The sequence below is a fragment of the Schistocerca gregaria genome, chromosome X, assembly GCF_023897955.1.
Source record: "Schistocerca gregaria isolate iqSchGreg1 chromosome X, iqSchGreg1.2, whole genome shotgun sequence".
In the NCBI taxonomy this organism is placed as follows: domain Eukaryota; kingdom Metazoa; phylum Arthropoda; class Insecta; order Orthoptera; family Acrididae; genus Schistocerca; species Schistocerca gregaria.
Genome location: NC_064931.1, coordinates 477,221,704 through 477,236,380, shown reverse-complemented (window position 1 = coordinate 477,236,380; position 14,677 = coordinate 477,221,704). Strand labels below are relative to the sequence as shown.

Below are 14,677 nucleotides of genomic sequence, written 5' to 3'. Positions count from 1 at the left end.
GATTGTTTATTATAATTGCTGATTAAAGCAACAGTTAAGGAAATCAATGAAAACAGAAAGCCACAGTAAAGTTTAGAAAAATACCGAGAACAAAGAAACACAGTAGTGTCATACATGTTTATATATTGTTTCTCAAAATAACGTTGAAGTTTCAGTTATTGAACGTATTATTGATCATAAGAACGATATCGCACGCTACAACTTCAGAAAGCTTATAAAAAAGGATTTCTATCCATACTGCATTGAATAAAGCAGTCGAGACGATGAACACCGCTAGTATTTTTAGACTTTTTGGAAGCCAGCCTCGCGGTATATGGTAAATATCACCATTTGCTCTATGTAGCTGCGATTGTGGTGGAAAGCTACCTGTTCGTTAGGGACGTTTTAGTTATGGCCTGATCCTATTGTACACGAGCCTCTGAGAAGGTACATTCGTAGCATATAACCCATGGCTGTCAACAAATATGCCTGGTTTCAAGACTGCGACAGTTGTAGCGTGTGTCGTTGTGCGGGAATCCTTCATATGCATAAAATGTTGATAAAGAACTGTGCCGTTAATAATACTACAAACTTGCCAGCATAGAAATGTAGCTTGGGGTGGATGGTTTCGGGAGTATTGAGCTGTGGCAAGTGTAGTTCCTGGAAGTGTAGTGGCGACGTCAGCCACAGTAAATTAGATAGAGGGCTCCTCATTTATAGCGCAGGCACTTTTGTCTTCTTAAGGTATTCTTTGACCTATTTGGCATTATAAAAGTCGTTTGAAGCTCTAGAGTTGATTGAAATATGCGAGGCTACGGCACTGGGGAAGAGATGAAACGTACTAAACTGTGTATTGTCGTTGCCTCCAAGGAACGACTAGGATTCCCTGCTAGGTTTGGTCAAGTACATGTCTTTCACAACCTCCATCCACTTCTTGTCTCTGTAGTTTGAAGCAAGTCATCCGGAATTTCGATGTCATTTTTCAAAAATGCGCCGAACAAGTGCTCGCAATTTGCACAATCAGCTTGAGAAATTTGCTTTCCTATATTCTTTTCATACGGTCGTGCTCTAACAAATAATGAGTATTTTCCTCTTTTAGAGGATATCGAGTAAAGATTTTCAGATGATATCACCACCACTCTTAATAGAAAATTCAAATTAAACTGGACGATGCTAGCTGTGGGAGAAACGGGAAAGAACTCTCCTCGTGGTGTTTAGTGTTGTATTTTTAGTGTTGACAGAAGCAAAACACAAATCAGTAGGTAATCTCTTCTCGGTGCAGCACATCTGACAGTCCCTCGATGTTATTTTAATCAAACACTAGGTGCATTTTGTGTTATTCTACCCATATTACCAGTGCTTTCTCATGTTGAAGTTTATCGTGGAATATAAATGTTAAGTCACATGTCACTTCTCTCGTCTCTGTTGCTGAAGAGCACAAAGAACAACGTTTCCCCGCAGATCTACTGATTGGGACGATGGTCTCGTACTCAGTACGTTTGCGTTTTAAATCCCCATTCGGCTAACCTGAATTATAATTTCCATGTTTATGTACATTACTTCATCCGAACGATGGAGTGCTTGCGTAAACGGGCTACTGTTGCATCTTTTTTCTCGTCCCTTTTCATTAGAGCTAGTGCGCCATCTTCAATGACTTTCCTCTTTCCTTTACGTCCTGGTGACGCGAGATGTTAGCTCCCGAAGTGTTCTTTTGAAGTTTGTGACTCTTCTTACATGTTGCAGGTTTCTAAAACTATGAAGTGTTGACACAAACATTATTACTGTTGCCGGTACATTCGTTTCAGTGTGGCAAGGTTCGTCATTACATAGTGCTTTTAGATCGCTATACACCCTGCACTCTCCCAAGGGCCACATTTCAATATTGAATTTTAAAAAAAATGATTCCACCTTGCTTTATTCGATTATTGTGCCAGGTCCAAATGTTCTGTTGATTATCCTGGCTGTGCCCGCTTGGTTGAAGTAAACGTTAAATTCGCGAATAAAATGAAGGCATCTCACCCACATTCATGATTTGGCAATGCGGTTTCTTGGCATACTCAATTGAATCTGTGATCACGTGTGTCGATTTACTAATTTGTGGCCCTTACATTTCCTTCCACTTCGACCAACGAGCGGAATTTGGAAATCTGGAATTCATGTTACATCAGAATAGACCTACGTCACTTCATATGTAATGACATGATAACTATTAATGTGGACCTGGTCCGTCGATGATTACTGCAATGTATTTGTTTTTATCTAAACTGTGTCGTAACTGAAATTAAGTTGTCTCGATGCAGTGAACCTGTAACGCTACGGAGAGAGAGTAGACTCCCGGCGTTGTTGAGGCTAGTTTTATGGGACAGAGGCTTCCGGAAGATGTGACGTTTGAGAAAAACGAAATGCTGGCGCACCGGCATGGGAGTGCGTCAGCAAACATGCTGGCTACACAGTAAGAGAGAGCGGTCCTATAGCTGGGGGCTTCCGCCCGTACAGGATAACGCAGCTATCCTGCATTTTTGTTTCAGCGAGTCTTTCGTTCTTCGTGTCTCTACTCATGTGATGTGCGCCTGTCTTTTTGTGCTAGTGCACGTGTTTTATTAAAGAGCACACGAGAACTGAAAGTAAACGAGAAGATATGGAAAAACATTCGAAAGTTATCCTTCGACCAGGTTACCGCCAGTGGTTTGTTATACCCTATCCCTTGAAGTTACTGCTGGGAGGATTAGGATTTAAACCAGCAAGATGTCATACTATGTATGTCGTCTACAGAACACATACTTTTGAGGATTTATAACACTAACTCCTTCACTAAAAAGAACTGCATGATAAGAAGTTATTTTCAAAACAAAGCAGGGCCTGAAATATTGTCACTAGTTGCACCACACCTAGTGCTAGCTAGTCAAATTTCTTGTGAATCATCTAAAATTTTTGTTTAAATTATTAATTACCATTCAGTTACATATCGCCACGCTAGTGAGCATGAGTGTCTCATAGCAAAATGTCATTTTTGCTGTAATTTGCACCGATCCTAGCAGTTGCCAAATTCATGTGCATGAAGTGTCACGTTTCACTCTTGCTTGGGTACATCGACATTTATTTCATAAGTACTACACACTATCTACACCTGTCTTTTTACTTAATGTGTGTTTGGTTTCTCAAATTTCTATGCCTTCCCTTTTAACCGACATGCTCATGTTACTGCTATATAATTTGGACAGATATTCTTTTAGTACTTTTCCGACCAATAATTATTTTTCATTCTTCCATAAATTAGTTCCATCTTTTTTTTGTCCTTAATTTTCTATTTTTTCAGTGAATGCTCTCATGATTATGAAATTAAATTTTTGAGAAGACATCACTATCTCTGATTTTGAAAAAGCTTTTAGTTTCCTGTCTATAGTTTTTTTTAAGTAAAATGAAGATACCAACATCGGTGAAGTTCCTTATTCCTCGTGCTGACACTTTTATTCTTTCTCGCTTTGGTTTCAGCTATTTCTCATGTAGCTCTTCTCTCCAGTTATTGTTAATATTGCCTTTATTTCTGCTGTTTTCAAATTCTTCACTGCAACATTTTTACCATATCTAATTAGTAATAATGTATTCTTTTGTTTCACTTTTATTTATCTTAAACATCAGAACTGCAATAGCCCTTACTACTCTACTTTTCAAAAATGTTTTCCTCCCACCTTGCTCCCACTACATGAAGCAATGAATGTTTGTGCAATTAAATGCTGTTAATATCACTTGTACTACAAGCATTCATTTTTTTCCCCACCATTTCTCATTTTCTTTGTTGGAAGCTTCACTGACTCCTGCCCTCTCATCTTATTTCTTCCTTCTCCTTCTGTCCTCAAAACAACATTTTTGATGTGTTTCCATTTTCAGTAGGTCTATCCAGCTTTCTACAATGAGTGTCACATCTACACTGAAGAGCCAAAGAAACTGGTACACCTGCCTAATGTCTTGTAGGGATTTCGTGAGCATGCAGAAGTGCCGCAGTACGATGCGGCATGGACTTGACTGATGTCACAAGTTGTGCTGGAGGAAATTGACACCATGAATCGTGCAGGGCTGCCCATGAATCTGTAAGAATGCGAGCGGGTGGATATCTTTTCGGAACAGCACATTGCAAGGCATCCCAGATATGCTCAATAATGTTCATGTCTGGGGAGTTTGGTGGCTAGTTGAAATGTTTAAATTCAGAACAGTGTTCCTGGAGCCACTCTGTAGCAGTTCTTGATGTGTGGGGTGTCCCATCATCATGCTGTAATACCCCAAGTCTGTTGGAATGCACAATGGACATGAATGGATGCAGGTGACCGGACAGGGTGCTTATGTATGTTACTTGTCAGAGTCGTATCTAGATGTATCAGGGATCCCATATCGCTCTAACTGCACACACCCCACACCATTACAGAGCCTCCACCAGCTTGAACGGTCCTGCTGACATGCAGGGTGCATGGATTCATGATGTTGTCTCCGTACACGTCCATCCGCTTGATACAATTTGTAAAGAGACTCGTCCGACCAGGCAACATGTTTCCAGTCATCTGCAGTCCAATGTCAGTGTAGACGGGCCCAGGCGAGGCGTAAAACCTTGTATTGTGCAGTCATCAAGGGTTCGCGACTGTGTCGTGCAGTCATCAATATCGATACTATTTCGTTGAATGGTTTGCACGCTGACACTTGTTGATGGCTCAGCATTGAAATCTGCAGCAATTTTCGGAAGGGCTGCACTTCTGTCACATTGAACGATTCTCTTCAGTTGTCATTGGCCCCTTTCTTCCAGCCACAACGATGTCGGAGATATGATATTTTACCGGATTTCTGATGCTCACGGTACACTCATCAAATGGTTGAACGGGAAAATCCCCACTTTGTCACTACCTTGGAGATGCTGTGTCCCATCACTCATGCACTGACTATAACACCACGTTCCCTTAAATGTTGATAACGTGCCATTGCAACAGCAGTAACCGATTCAACAAATGCGCCAGACACATATTGTATTATATATGCATTGCCGACCGCAGCACTATATTCTGCCTGTTTACATGTCTCTGTATTTGAACACGCATGTCTATACCAGTTTCTTTGGAGATTTGGTGTAGTACCATAACTTACTATTATTTGATCTGCAATAATGTATCTGATTTGTCCTAACCAGTTTAACTAAATTCAATAGTAGTTTACGAATGAGAATTACACACAGTTATGTCTCATTTTTTTAAATTTTAATTTGGGTGGAAATGTTGAGGCAGTAATATCTCGAACATTATATACAACTTAATTAAGTTTACATTACTTCCCCATTTTGTTTCTGTGTCACAAAAACATTATACTGACTATGTCACCAGACACATGGAGGTATTTTAGGTGTGTGTGAATATGTGGCAGTAATATAAAACTGATGAATGTTCAAGGTAGAGCTCATAGGCAACTTAATCTATTCCCATTGTTTAAACAGTCTGCAAATCCCACTGTTTGAATGAAAAACATCATCTCAGATTTGGGATAATAGTTACTACATGTAATTATAGTGATAGTAATCATTTAAATGCATTAATAGTAATTAACTAAGTGTGTGTGTGTGTGTGTGTGTGTGTGCGCGCGCGCGCGCGCGCGCGCGCGCGTGTCACTTTGTCTGGGTCTGTGAATGTGGAATATGGAAGACAACTTACAAGTGTATTATGTTACAGGCAAAAGAGGTTCCCTCCTTGGTGTAGAGGCAACCATGCCAGGAGTCAGGCACCCATCACCGGATGAGAGCTGGGAGGACAGCAGTTACAGGTAGGGCTACTACTTCCGCTGCAGTGTTCTTTTGTGGCTCATTGTGTTTGAATCGAGCTAATTGAAATTTAGAATTTGAGACTACACTTCCCTTTTTCTCACTGATATAATCCATGCTGGATAATGAATAACACCAACAGAGAAGCTATATATAGATAACAACAGTTTCATACTAACGATTAAGTTCACTTGTAAAGTAGTTATGAATCCAAAGACTGTGACAGTCATAGTCCTGTTGGATGAAGTATTTTCTTTTCTTCCTCTGACCCGTGGATTTGTTTAGACATATAATTATTAGAAGAACCTGCAGATTAACACCCAATCCAAATCAAGGTACCAGATAAATTTTCACAAAAAGAAGAAACATAAGTTTAAGGATAACGGGGGTGGGGTCAAACACAGAACACTTGGATATGTAGTTTAGCATTTTTTGGGTGAGCCATAAAGCCATATGCATTCTTAGACCAGCTAAGAATAGTGATAAATAAAGTGATGTTAACCTTCCGTGTGTGTGTGTGTGTGTGTGTGTGTGTGTGTGTGTGTGTGTGTGTGTGTGTGTGTGTGTGTGTGTGCTGGTAATTGTCCTCCTGCATGTTTCTTCTCGATGCCTCTATTTACTGATTAGTGAGCTATCCCCATACAGTTAACTACTAGAAGGAGTAATCCTGTTTATGATACTGCAAATGTTGCGTGCTATGTGCATCAAGGGTGGTGCAGTTCAGAAAAGTGGAACGACTAAGAACAGGTCTAAGATAATAGATTTTGCATTGTGTTATACATATGTGCTGGTTGTATAAAGTAAAGTATTAACTGGTACCCATATAAGAACGATTAATAGGTTCTGAAGCTTCTGTCCATTTTGACTGTTATCTATGTTTAGGGTCTTGTTTTTTATTCATAGACATTATGAATTTAGTATACCATTGTGGGTGATGCACACTACAAGAAGAGAAATGTGCCCAGGTAGCCAAGAACTTTATTACTAACACAGAGAGTATACAATGACATTCAGTTCTGGATAGCAACTGAAACTGTTTCAGGATGAATGCAACTGAAATGTCATCATATTATGGCGAAAGTTTGTCACTAACACAATAACAGTTCTTGAATGTACAAGCTGAGTACACAGTCTGTTACAGTAAGGGAAACACTGCTGTAGGCAAGGATTGTATATATGGCTCTGACAATGTCCTTGATTCCAACAGGGCTTTGCTGTGCTCTGATGAATAAACCCATAAACATAAAATGTCAAGTGTTGAGGTCAAGGTTGGAACTGGCGCTGACTGGGAAGCTGCTGGGCAGCACCCTTTAAGGCCACCCAGCAGAAGAGTGCTGGGAAGTTGTCTAGTATTATGTGACTCATGGAGGCAAGCAAGTGCTGGCAACAGCAGCACTGTATATGGCCAGTGTGGTGCTCACGGATACTGCAGCAGCTGTCGAAGGCAGGATGGTCTGCAGTTGAATTGCAGGCATCTTGACAAGGGAGCAACCCACACCACTCTGTTGTGTGATGTCTGGCTGGATCGTGAGGGACCATCTGAATGCCACAGTGACATTTGGCATTTATTTTAGTGTATTATATTAGCTAATCTCTTGTTAAATCAGGAGGAAATTTAATCAACCATAACTAAAACTTCTTTATAGCAGTAAAGATTCAGTTTGTAAATATAGACAGAATGAGATTTAAATATTTATAAAATGCTACTACAAAAAGGAGATAGAATGAGCCTTCTTTTGGATTTTGAAGATATTCGTGGAAGTTCTGATGTTAAATAGTAATAGGAATAGGACGATGTTTGCAGCTAATAGTGTCAAAAGTTAGTCGCAAACAGGGAAGAACACTAGAATCCAAATAGTATTACCGTCTGTATGTGAAAATCTAACACCAAGGTGATGGGAGCTGAAATAGATGTAGTTGAATGAACCAGAATATGTAATTCTTGAACTCAAAAGTGTCATCATCAAAGACTCTCACTTGCTAAGGAGTCTGATTCTTTTGGGATCTCAGCTCATTGGTTATGGGTTCTCTGATGGTTACATGGATCACTTATGGAATTGCAGATCCTTCCACAATGATGACAGACATTTTCTTCAACCACATGTTGCTCATGTTGTTCATTCAAATAGCGATACACTACTTCCTTGCCTGTCATTTGTGCACTTTATATTTTTGACGTGCCTGTTTGAAGTGTCGACAACATGCTAATCACTTAGATGCTTAGGCTCCCAATTCTGAGTATTGATCAAGCATTTCTGCATGTTGCATCTTAATACCTTTTGCACTGTCCTCCATATGCACATTATCCACCTGTAAGTTGGGTGTCCATGATTTGATTATGGAGATGAGAGTCTTTCATAGGGAGCACATGATCACTCCACCAAAATTTATGTTTGTTTATTGTTGCCTAATAGCATTTGCTCTTTGGAGGACACCAATCTTACTAAGCTTGCCATTTTATTTTAAGAATTTTCTTCAAAAAATGCTGATTATATTTCTACAAGCAAATGACATCTCTCCTGCAGGTGGTCCAAGTTTCAGTGCCATAAGTTAATCTTGTTATTATAGCAGAGTGCTACACATACAGCTCAGCCCATGAGCTGATGTTATAGTTATTGAAAACCCCTTTCTTTAGGTGACCAAACTCTGTGCTGGTGTATTTGGGACAATGTTGAATTTCAGCATCAGTGTTTTCACAAGTTGATAGGTAAGAGCTGATATAGGGGAAAATGTCATATGCTCTGCAAAAACTCGCCATTGATTATGGTGGTGCGAGTCGTTGCTTAAGCAATTTCAGTAGGCTGATACAGAATATGGGTCTTTTTGGAAGAGCTAGGCCAATGTCTGTAGATAATCTTTTGATTTGGACAGAACAACACTGTCATCAGCGTATTGGAACTCAGTATTGCTAGTTAAAGCTGTTTTTTTACTGGTTGTAAGTTGCTTTAAGTTTACCAAGGATCCATCAATCCTGTACACCATTTCTGTACTCGATGATAATTTTGCTTTCACAAGATGAACGATTGATAAGTAGGCCTAGAAGTACTTGTGTGGATTTACATTTGGTGGTTCTAATTATTCCTGCTTTGGAATCTGAAATGAGTAATGACTCAGATTAAGTAAAATCATTCATATTTCAAGGAAAAAATTAATATTAATTTGTGTGACTGAGAATGTGAGTATTCTATTGAATCTGTGGATGTATCTTTAGGTAAATGCTTTAACTAATATTTTCTTTTGTTTATTTTCAGAACTTCATATTCTTCTGATCCAAGGAGCATGTATCACCACAGCAGCATCCATTCAAATGGCTACTCTGGAGGTTAGTATTTGTCTGATGCTCCCTATGCAATCTGAATTGCAGAACAGAATTTTATGTGCAATATTGAAGAAATAATGTTATACAACTTTATAACATAGTGTTCAGATTGTGCTGCTTTCATTTACTGAGCTTTGCAGTTCATAACACTTATGAAAATACAGAAAAAGTAACAGTGAAGAAAATTTTAATATTTGAAACATTTCTATTTATCTTCCAAAATGGAGCTCATATAATACTATTTGCAGATGGCCAACAAAGTGTGGTTGGAGAAGATGCTCCAACCTACGTTATGGAGCATCTTGCCACATTTTCTGTATCAAAAGAGACAGGAATTGTTTATCCAGCAGATGGTATGAGAAGACTACTACAGTTAGAAAAGTCAAATGGTATTTGGTCACAAAAAATGTCATTGCGCTTGGACCGACAGGAAGTGTTGATAATGGACTATGAAACAGGGGTGTGTGTTTATTGTTTTCCCAGATACACTTACTCTATCTCATTTGTATTTATCTGTATCTTATAGTCAAGAGTTTGCATTTAACTGTGTGACTGTTATGTGCTGTAGGCTGTTATGGAACGTTTCCCTGTTGCTCTGATACAAGAACCTACGGCTTTCACTAGTCATGACCCAATGGAGATTTACAACAACATCCTGGTATTTGTTGTTGGTGATGAGAGACACGAACGTGCTGGACAACGTTCGGAAATGCACATATTTCAGGTAAATTTTGCTTGAATTGCAAGGATCTTTGTATGAGACATTCACTGCCTGTCATATGATTTCACTTCATCTTAAATCTATACTAGACAACATTTTCTTCCAAGAAATTTTGCTCCCATATTTCAGAAATTATTCATATTCAACAATGAGGGTATTGTCTAACATACATTTTACATGTGGCCTCCTAATGTTTTCTCAACAGCATATATGTAAGAAGTTATCTTCATGTTTAAGCTGTTGTAAGAGTAAATGTGGTGAAAATTATGTAGGGCAGACAATGTGCACAGTGTCATACTACTATACTAGTAAGAACAATGTATCAATCATACAATGTAGGCTTTCACGGCTGACATTGTCTTCACTTAAAACTTCAGTCCTGATAGGCTGTGGTTGATGTATAAAACTCTCTCCTGATATTTTGTCTCCGACTGTGGGAGACATCCTCTGTGTTTGCCACTTTACCTTGGAAGATGTCTCCTGCAGTTGGAGATGAAACATCAGGGGAGAGTTTTATACATTGGCCATGGCCTATCAGTCTGGAAGTTGTAAGTGAAAACAATGTATCAAGTTTGTAAACTTGGAACAGTAGCTGATGGCTGAACATAGACATAAGATATCTTTCAAAGATGTGAAGATTTTATCTCATGCTGCAACTTTATGGGGCTTCGTAACAAAAAGTGGTAAAAATTCAGATCTGCACTAGCAAATTTAACAGAGACAGTTTGTGTAATTCTTGAATGGCCTGAGTCAGGTGCTGAAAGAAATTGAGTATCCTCAAAGAACCAAAGTAAAAAACATGATTTCAGATAAAAGTAGTGGTGCTGAAGGCAATCTCCATTCTCCTTCCACGTTGTAGCCCTGGCAGAGATGAATAGGGGGGCTGTACTCATCTCACTATCTATTTTCTACTCTGCCTATAGTAAGCCAGACTACACACATTGCTCATGGCAGTCAGTCAGCTCCTAATGAAAAACCTGGTGCATATTTTCACAAGTTTGAGTTACAACTCAAACATTATTCTATTTGAGCAATGAAAAAATTTAATGCAGATATTTCAAGTATTTTCTATTAAAAACTCAATGATCTCAGTAATTCAAAAAAAGTACATCCAAATCATTTCAAGAGATTACATCTATTTAAACAAATTACATTTGTACGTACAAACTCTAGTGAATTAATTTTTTACAATTACAACTGTTATTGATACATGTCAAACAGTCTTACATATTACTTGCTGTTCACAAGCACAGAATTTGATGAGAAATACAATTGGCAGTCTAATTTCTTTAAGGATGTGAAGCTTTTGTAATAAATGCATGGCTACTTTATTTGTAATTTACTATAGTTGTTGTACTTTTCATACATAATCTGCATCTTTGTTGTGGTATAGTAACAAAGACAGTAGAATTGCGCATAAGAAAATTATTGTTTGAATGCAGCATCTCCCTTCAGTGGCTCCAAAAGCCAAATAGCTTTCAGAAAAGTTGTCCTTAGTCATTATCATGGTGAGGACAGTATTCAAAGTCTCAACTTATAGGTCTTTAGCATCCATGTCATTTTCAAATGGTATGACTGATGTGTGGTTACTGCAATGTTCAAATGTACCTATGCTTCTGGTTTTGATTCCATTGATACGTAACGCCATTGATATTGTATGTGATATCAAACTTACTACCTGAGCCCCATTTTATTCTGTTACTCGCTCCTGTTAATGGGAACGTGTTATGCAGGTCTTGGAGTCACTCGCGTCCATCTAGAAAAGTTTTTACTGTGTTTAACGGAGGCAATGTTGGCCTGATGTATTCAACAATGCCATTTGGCTACACTGTCTGAAGGATTGTTCTAAGAAATACCAAATTAAGATCAATCTTAAGATGCCTAAATAAGGCAAAACGCATAGTTGAAAAACATAAAGAAAACTAAAATTGCAACCAAGACTGTTTTTAACCAATACTAAAAGTGTTTAAATTTTGAATCACTTGACACTGCTAGAAACGCAATGAAATTTGATTCATTGAACCCAGTAATATTTTTTATAAATTTGTGCAAATTTAGCTATCAGGGCTGATTGCAGAATGAACTAGTCTCAGAATATGTTTCTTTTACAAGGGGCAATCAATAAGTAATGCAACACATTATTTTCCTTGGCCATTTTTGGTTGAAAAAATGCAGAATTTGTTGTGGAATGTATTGGAATATTTCTGCTTCAGTGTGTCTAGTTTAATGAAGTTCCAATGGGTAGTGACACTATATATAGTCTTCAAAATGGCGTCTGTAACAGAGGTGTCTCAGCAGAGAGCTGTCGTTGTGTTTCTCTTGGTGGAAAACCAGGGCCTTGCAAAATGTCTATGGAGACCCAGCAGTGAACTAAAGGATGGTGAGCTGTTGGGCAAGGTGTCTGTCATCATTGCAACAAGATCATGGGAACCTGTCTGATCTCCCATGTACATGCTGGCTGCACACAGCTGCTCAACTGGACGTCTCTGTTGGTAGCGCTGACATGCTCGTCCACAAGTTGGGATGCTCAAACGTGTGTGCTTGTGGGGTTCCTTGCTACCTAACAGAAGACCTTAGAGAGCAACAAAGGACAAACTGTGCAGAATTGCCTGTGTTTTTGTTGTAAATTTCTCAGGCAATGAAACATGGGTTCATAACTTTGAAATGGTCTTTTAGGACTCTGAAGGGGTTGTTCTGTTTGCTGCCCTCATTCATGGTGCAGTGATCAAATCTGAAGTATATTGTGCTACCCTCAAGAAACTGAAGAAATGCATTCAGTGTGTTTGTCACCACAAAAATGCAAATGAACTTCTCATTCTGCATCGCGACGCAAGGACTCTCACAAGTCTGCACACCTGAGAGGAGTTTACAAAACTTCATTGGATCGCTCTACCTCATCCACTTTACAGCCCGGATCCCGCACCTTCCAACTTCCATCTTATTGGCCCAATGGAGGATGTACTCCATAGGATGCAGTATTTGGATGGTGGCAAGGTTATTGATGTAGCAAGATGTGATTCTTCAGTTTCTCCCGGTGTATTTCTTGCTCGAACAGTCCACGGGTGTACTGTTGGTCCATAGTGTCCAATGGCACAATATTTCGGTGATCAGACATGTCACCATTGTCAGGTGCGCTGACAAACTTCACAGGGCGTGCACCATCTCTGATGCAGAGAGTCTACCCCAAGAGCTGGGACACCTCAAAACTGTATTCCGGAAAAACAGGTACTCGGAATGGCAGATCAGATGCGCTCTCCACCCCAATTCTACAGTGCAGCGTGTGGAGATGGAAGAAGTCACGGAGAAAGAGATAGCCATTGCCTATATAACATATACTGGTGCACTATTGGGAAAATAGGATGAATATTGAGGAAACACTGAGTAGGAACTGTCTTTTGCGCGCCAAATAAAACATGAGCATTATTGGGAAGTGTCAAAGACTATCTTGGTTTGCGGAAGGCTGGCATATACCAGATTCCGTGTGAATGTGGGAAGACTTATATTGGACAGACAGTGCGCACCATTGCAGATCATTGCCGAGAACATCAAAGGCACACTCGACTTGGTCACCCCAACAAGTCGGCGCTTACAGAGCACTGTTTGTCTGAAAATCACAAAATGGACTACCAACATACCAGGGTCTTCACACAGACATCTAAATATTGGGTCAGCGTTGTTAGAGATGTTATCGAAATTCGTTCCACTGATGGACTCATCAACCAAGATTGCGGCTACAGCCTCAGCAGGGCATGGGAACCAGCATTGAGTCTAATTAAAAAGACGTTCAGCAAAGGAAACGAACGGACAACTAGGGCGGATGAGGCAATTACACCGACGCCACCACAGACGCTAATGCCAGCGTCTCAGCAACCACTGACGTGGGGGCACAGACCGCAGAGAGAACACCTCGTGAGGGGAGGGGATTTAATACAGCCACCTGCCCTCAGGAGCTCAGTTCGTCAGTGCACCTGATGATGGCAAAATGTCTGATCACTGAAATATTGTGCCCATTGGATACTATGGACCGGCAGTACACCCGTGGACTGTTCGAGCGATGCAGCAAGATGTTTGCTGTGATGTTGAGCAGTAAAGTGCTACCTTGCAGGCTTACAGGCCCTCCAAGTAAGGTGATATAAATCCGTTGCATTGAATGAAGGTTAAATTGAATTATATAGTTTTTTAGCCAGAAGAATGGGAAATAATATGGTGTACTGGAACCCTGAATGAAACTGATCTGCTTTCAGAAAAAAAAATGTGTTGCCTTACTTATTGAATGCCCCTCATAGATTCTTAAGTATTAAAATTTTTTTAGAAAAATGTAAATAAAATGAAACACAGAAAATTATAATATTGTTAGATGAGGTGTGGGACATATTTAATAAAGGGTTTATAAATGACAAATCTAGTATTCTTTAATGTATTAATTCATGACATTACATCAGACAGTTCCACCTCTACATTTTCAAATTCCCTGTTATCTTACGTGCAGACCCTGCATATTTCAGTACTTACCTTTGGAGTCCTGTCACACTTAGAAAAATGGCCCAACATATTTTCCATAACTATCTGCCTTTTACTTTTATTTATCTATTTTTTATTTCCTATCATTTATTGCTTTCTTCTTCAAACTGTTTTTCCCTTTTTGATCTTCATTTGCCTGACTTACTTATAATTAAACTTATGTTTGTTCATTTTTCTTTTGATAGCCATTTACATCTTATTTCTCAACCACATAAAGTATTTTTCTACAATTAGGTAATAAGCTTCTCCTCCACACAGTTTTGTTAATTTATCTGGGATTTTAATCCTGCATAATTACAATGTCTTTGTCTTTGCAACATTTAGGTTGCAGTTAATGGAATATTTC

At 39.1% G+C, this 14,677-nt stretch overlaps 1 protein-coding gene across 4 annotated transcripts in view; it reads left to right on the top strand.

The window, feature by feature from the left end:
• LOC126297734 (epidermal growth factor receptor kinase substrate 8-like protein 2) overlaps nucleotides 1-14,677 on the top strand; it is a 191,758-nt gene that overhangs the window by 113,942 nt on the left and 63,139 nt on the right. For all 4 annotated transcript variants that reach the window (XM_049988881.1, XM_049988880.1, XM_049988879.1 and 1 more), the window contains 4 exons: nucleotides 5,682-5,772; nucleotides 9,022-9,092; nucleotides 9,338-9,549; nucleotides 9,658-9,813. In XM_049988881.1, the coding sequence (XP_049844838.1) occupies nucleotides 5,717-5,772; nucleotides 9,022-9,092; nucleotides 9,338-9,549; nucleotides 9,658-9,813 (495 nt within the window). In that variant the 5' untranslated portion in view covers nucleotides 5,682-5,716. The remainder of the gene's footprint in view (nucleotides 1-5,681; nucleotides 5,773-9,021; nucleotides 9,093-9,337; nucleotides 9,550-9,657; nucleotides 9,814-14,677) is intronic.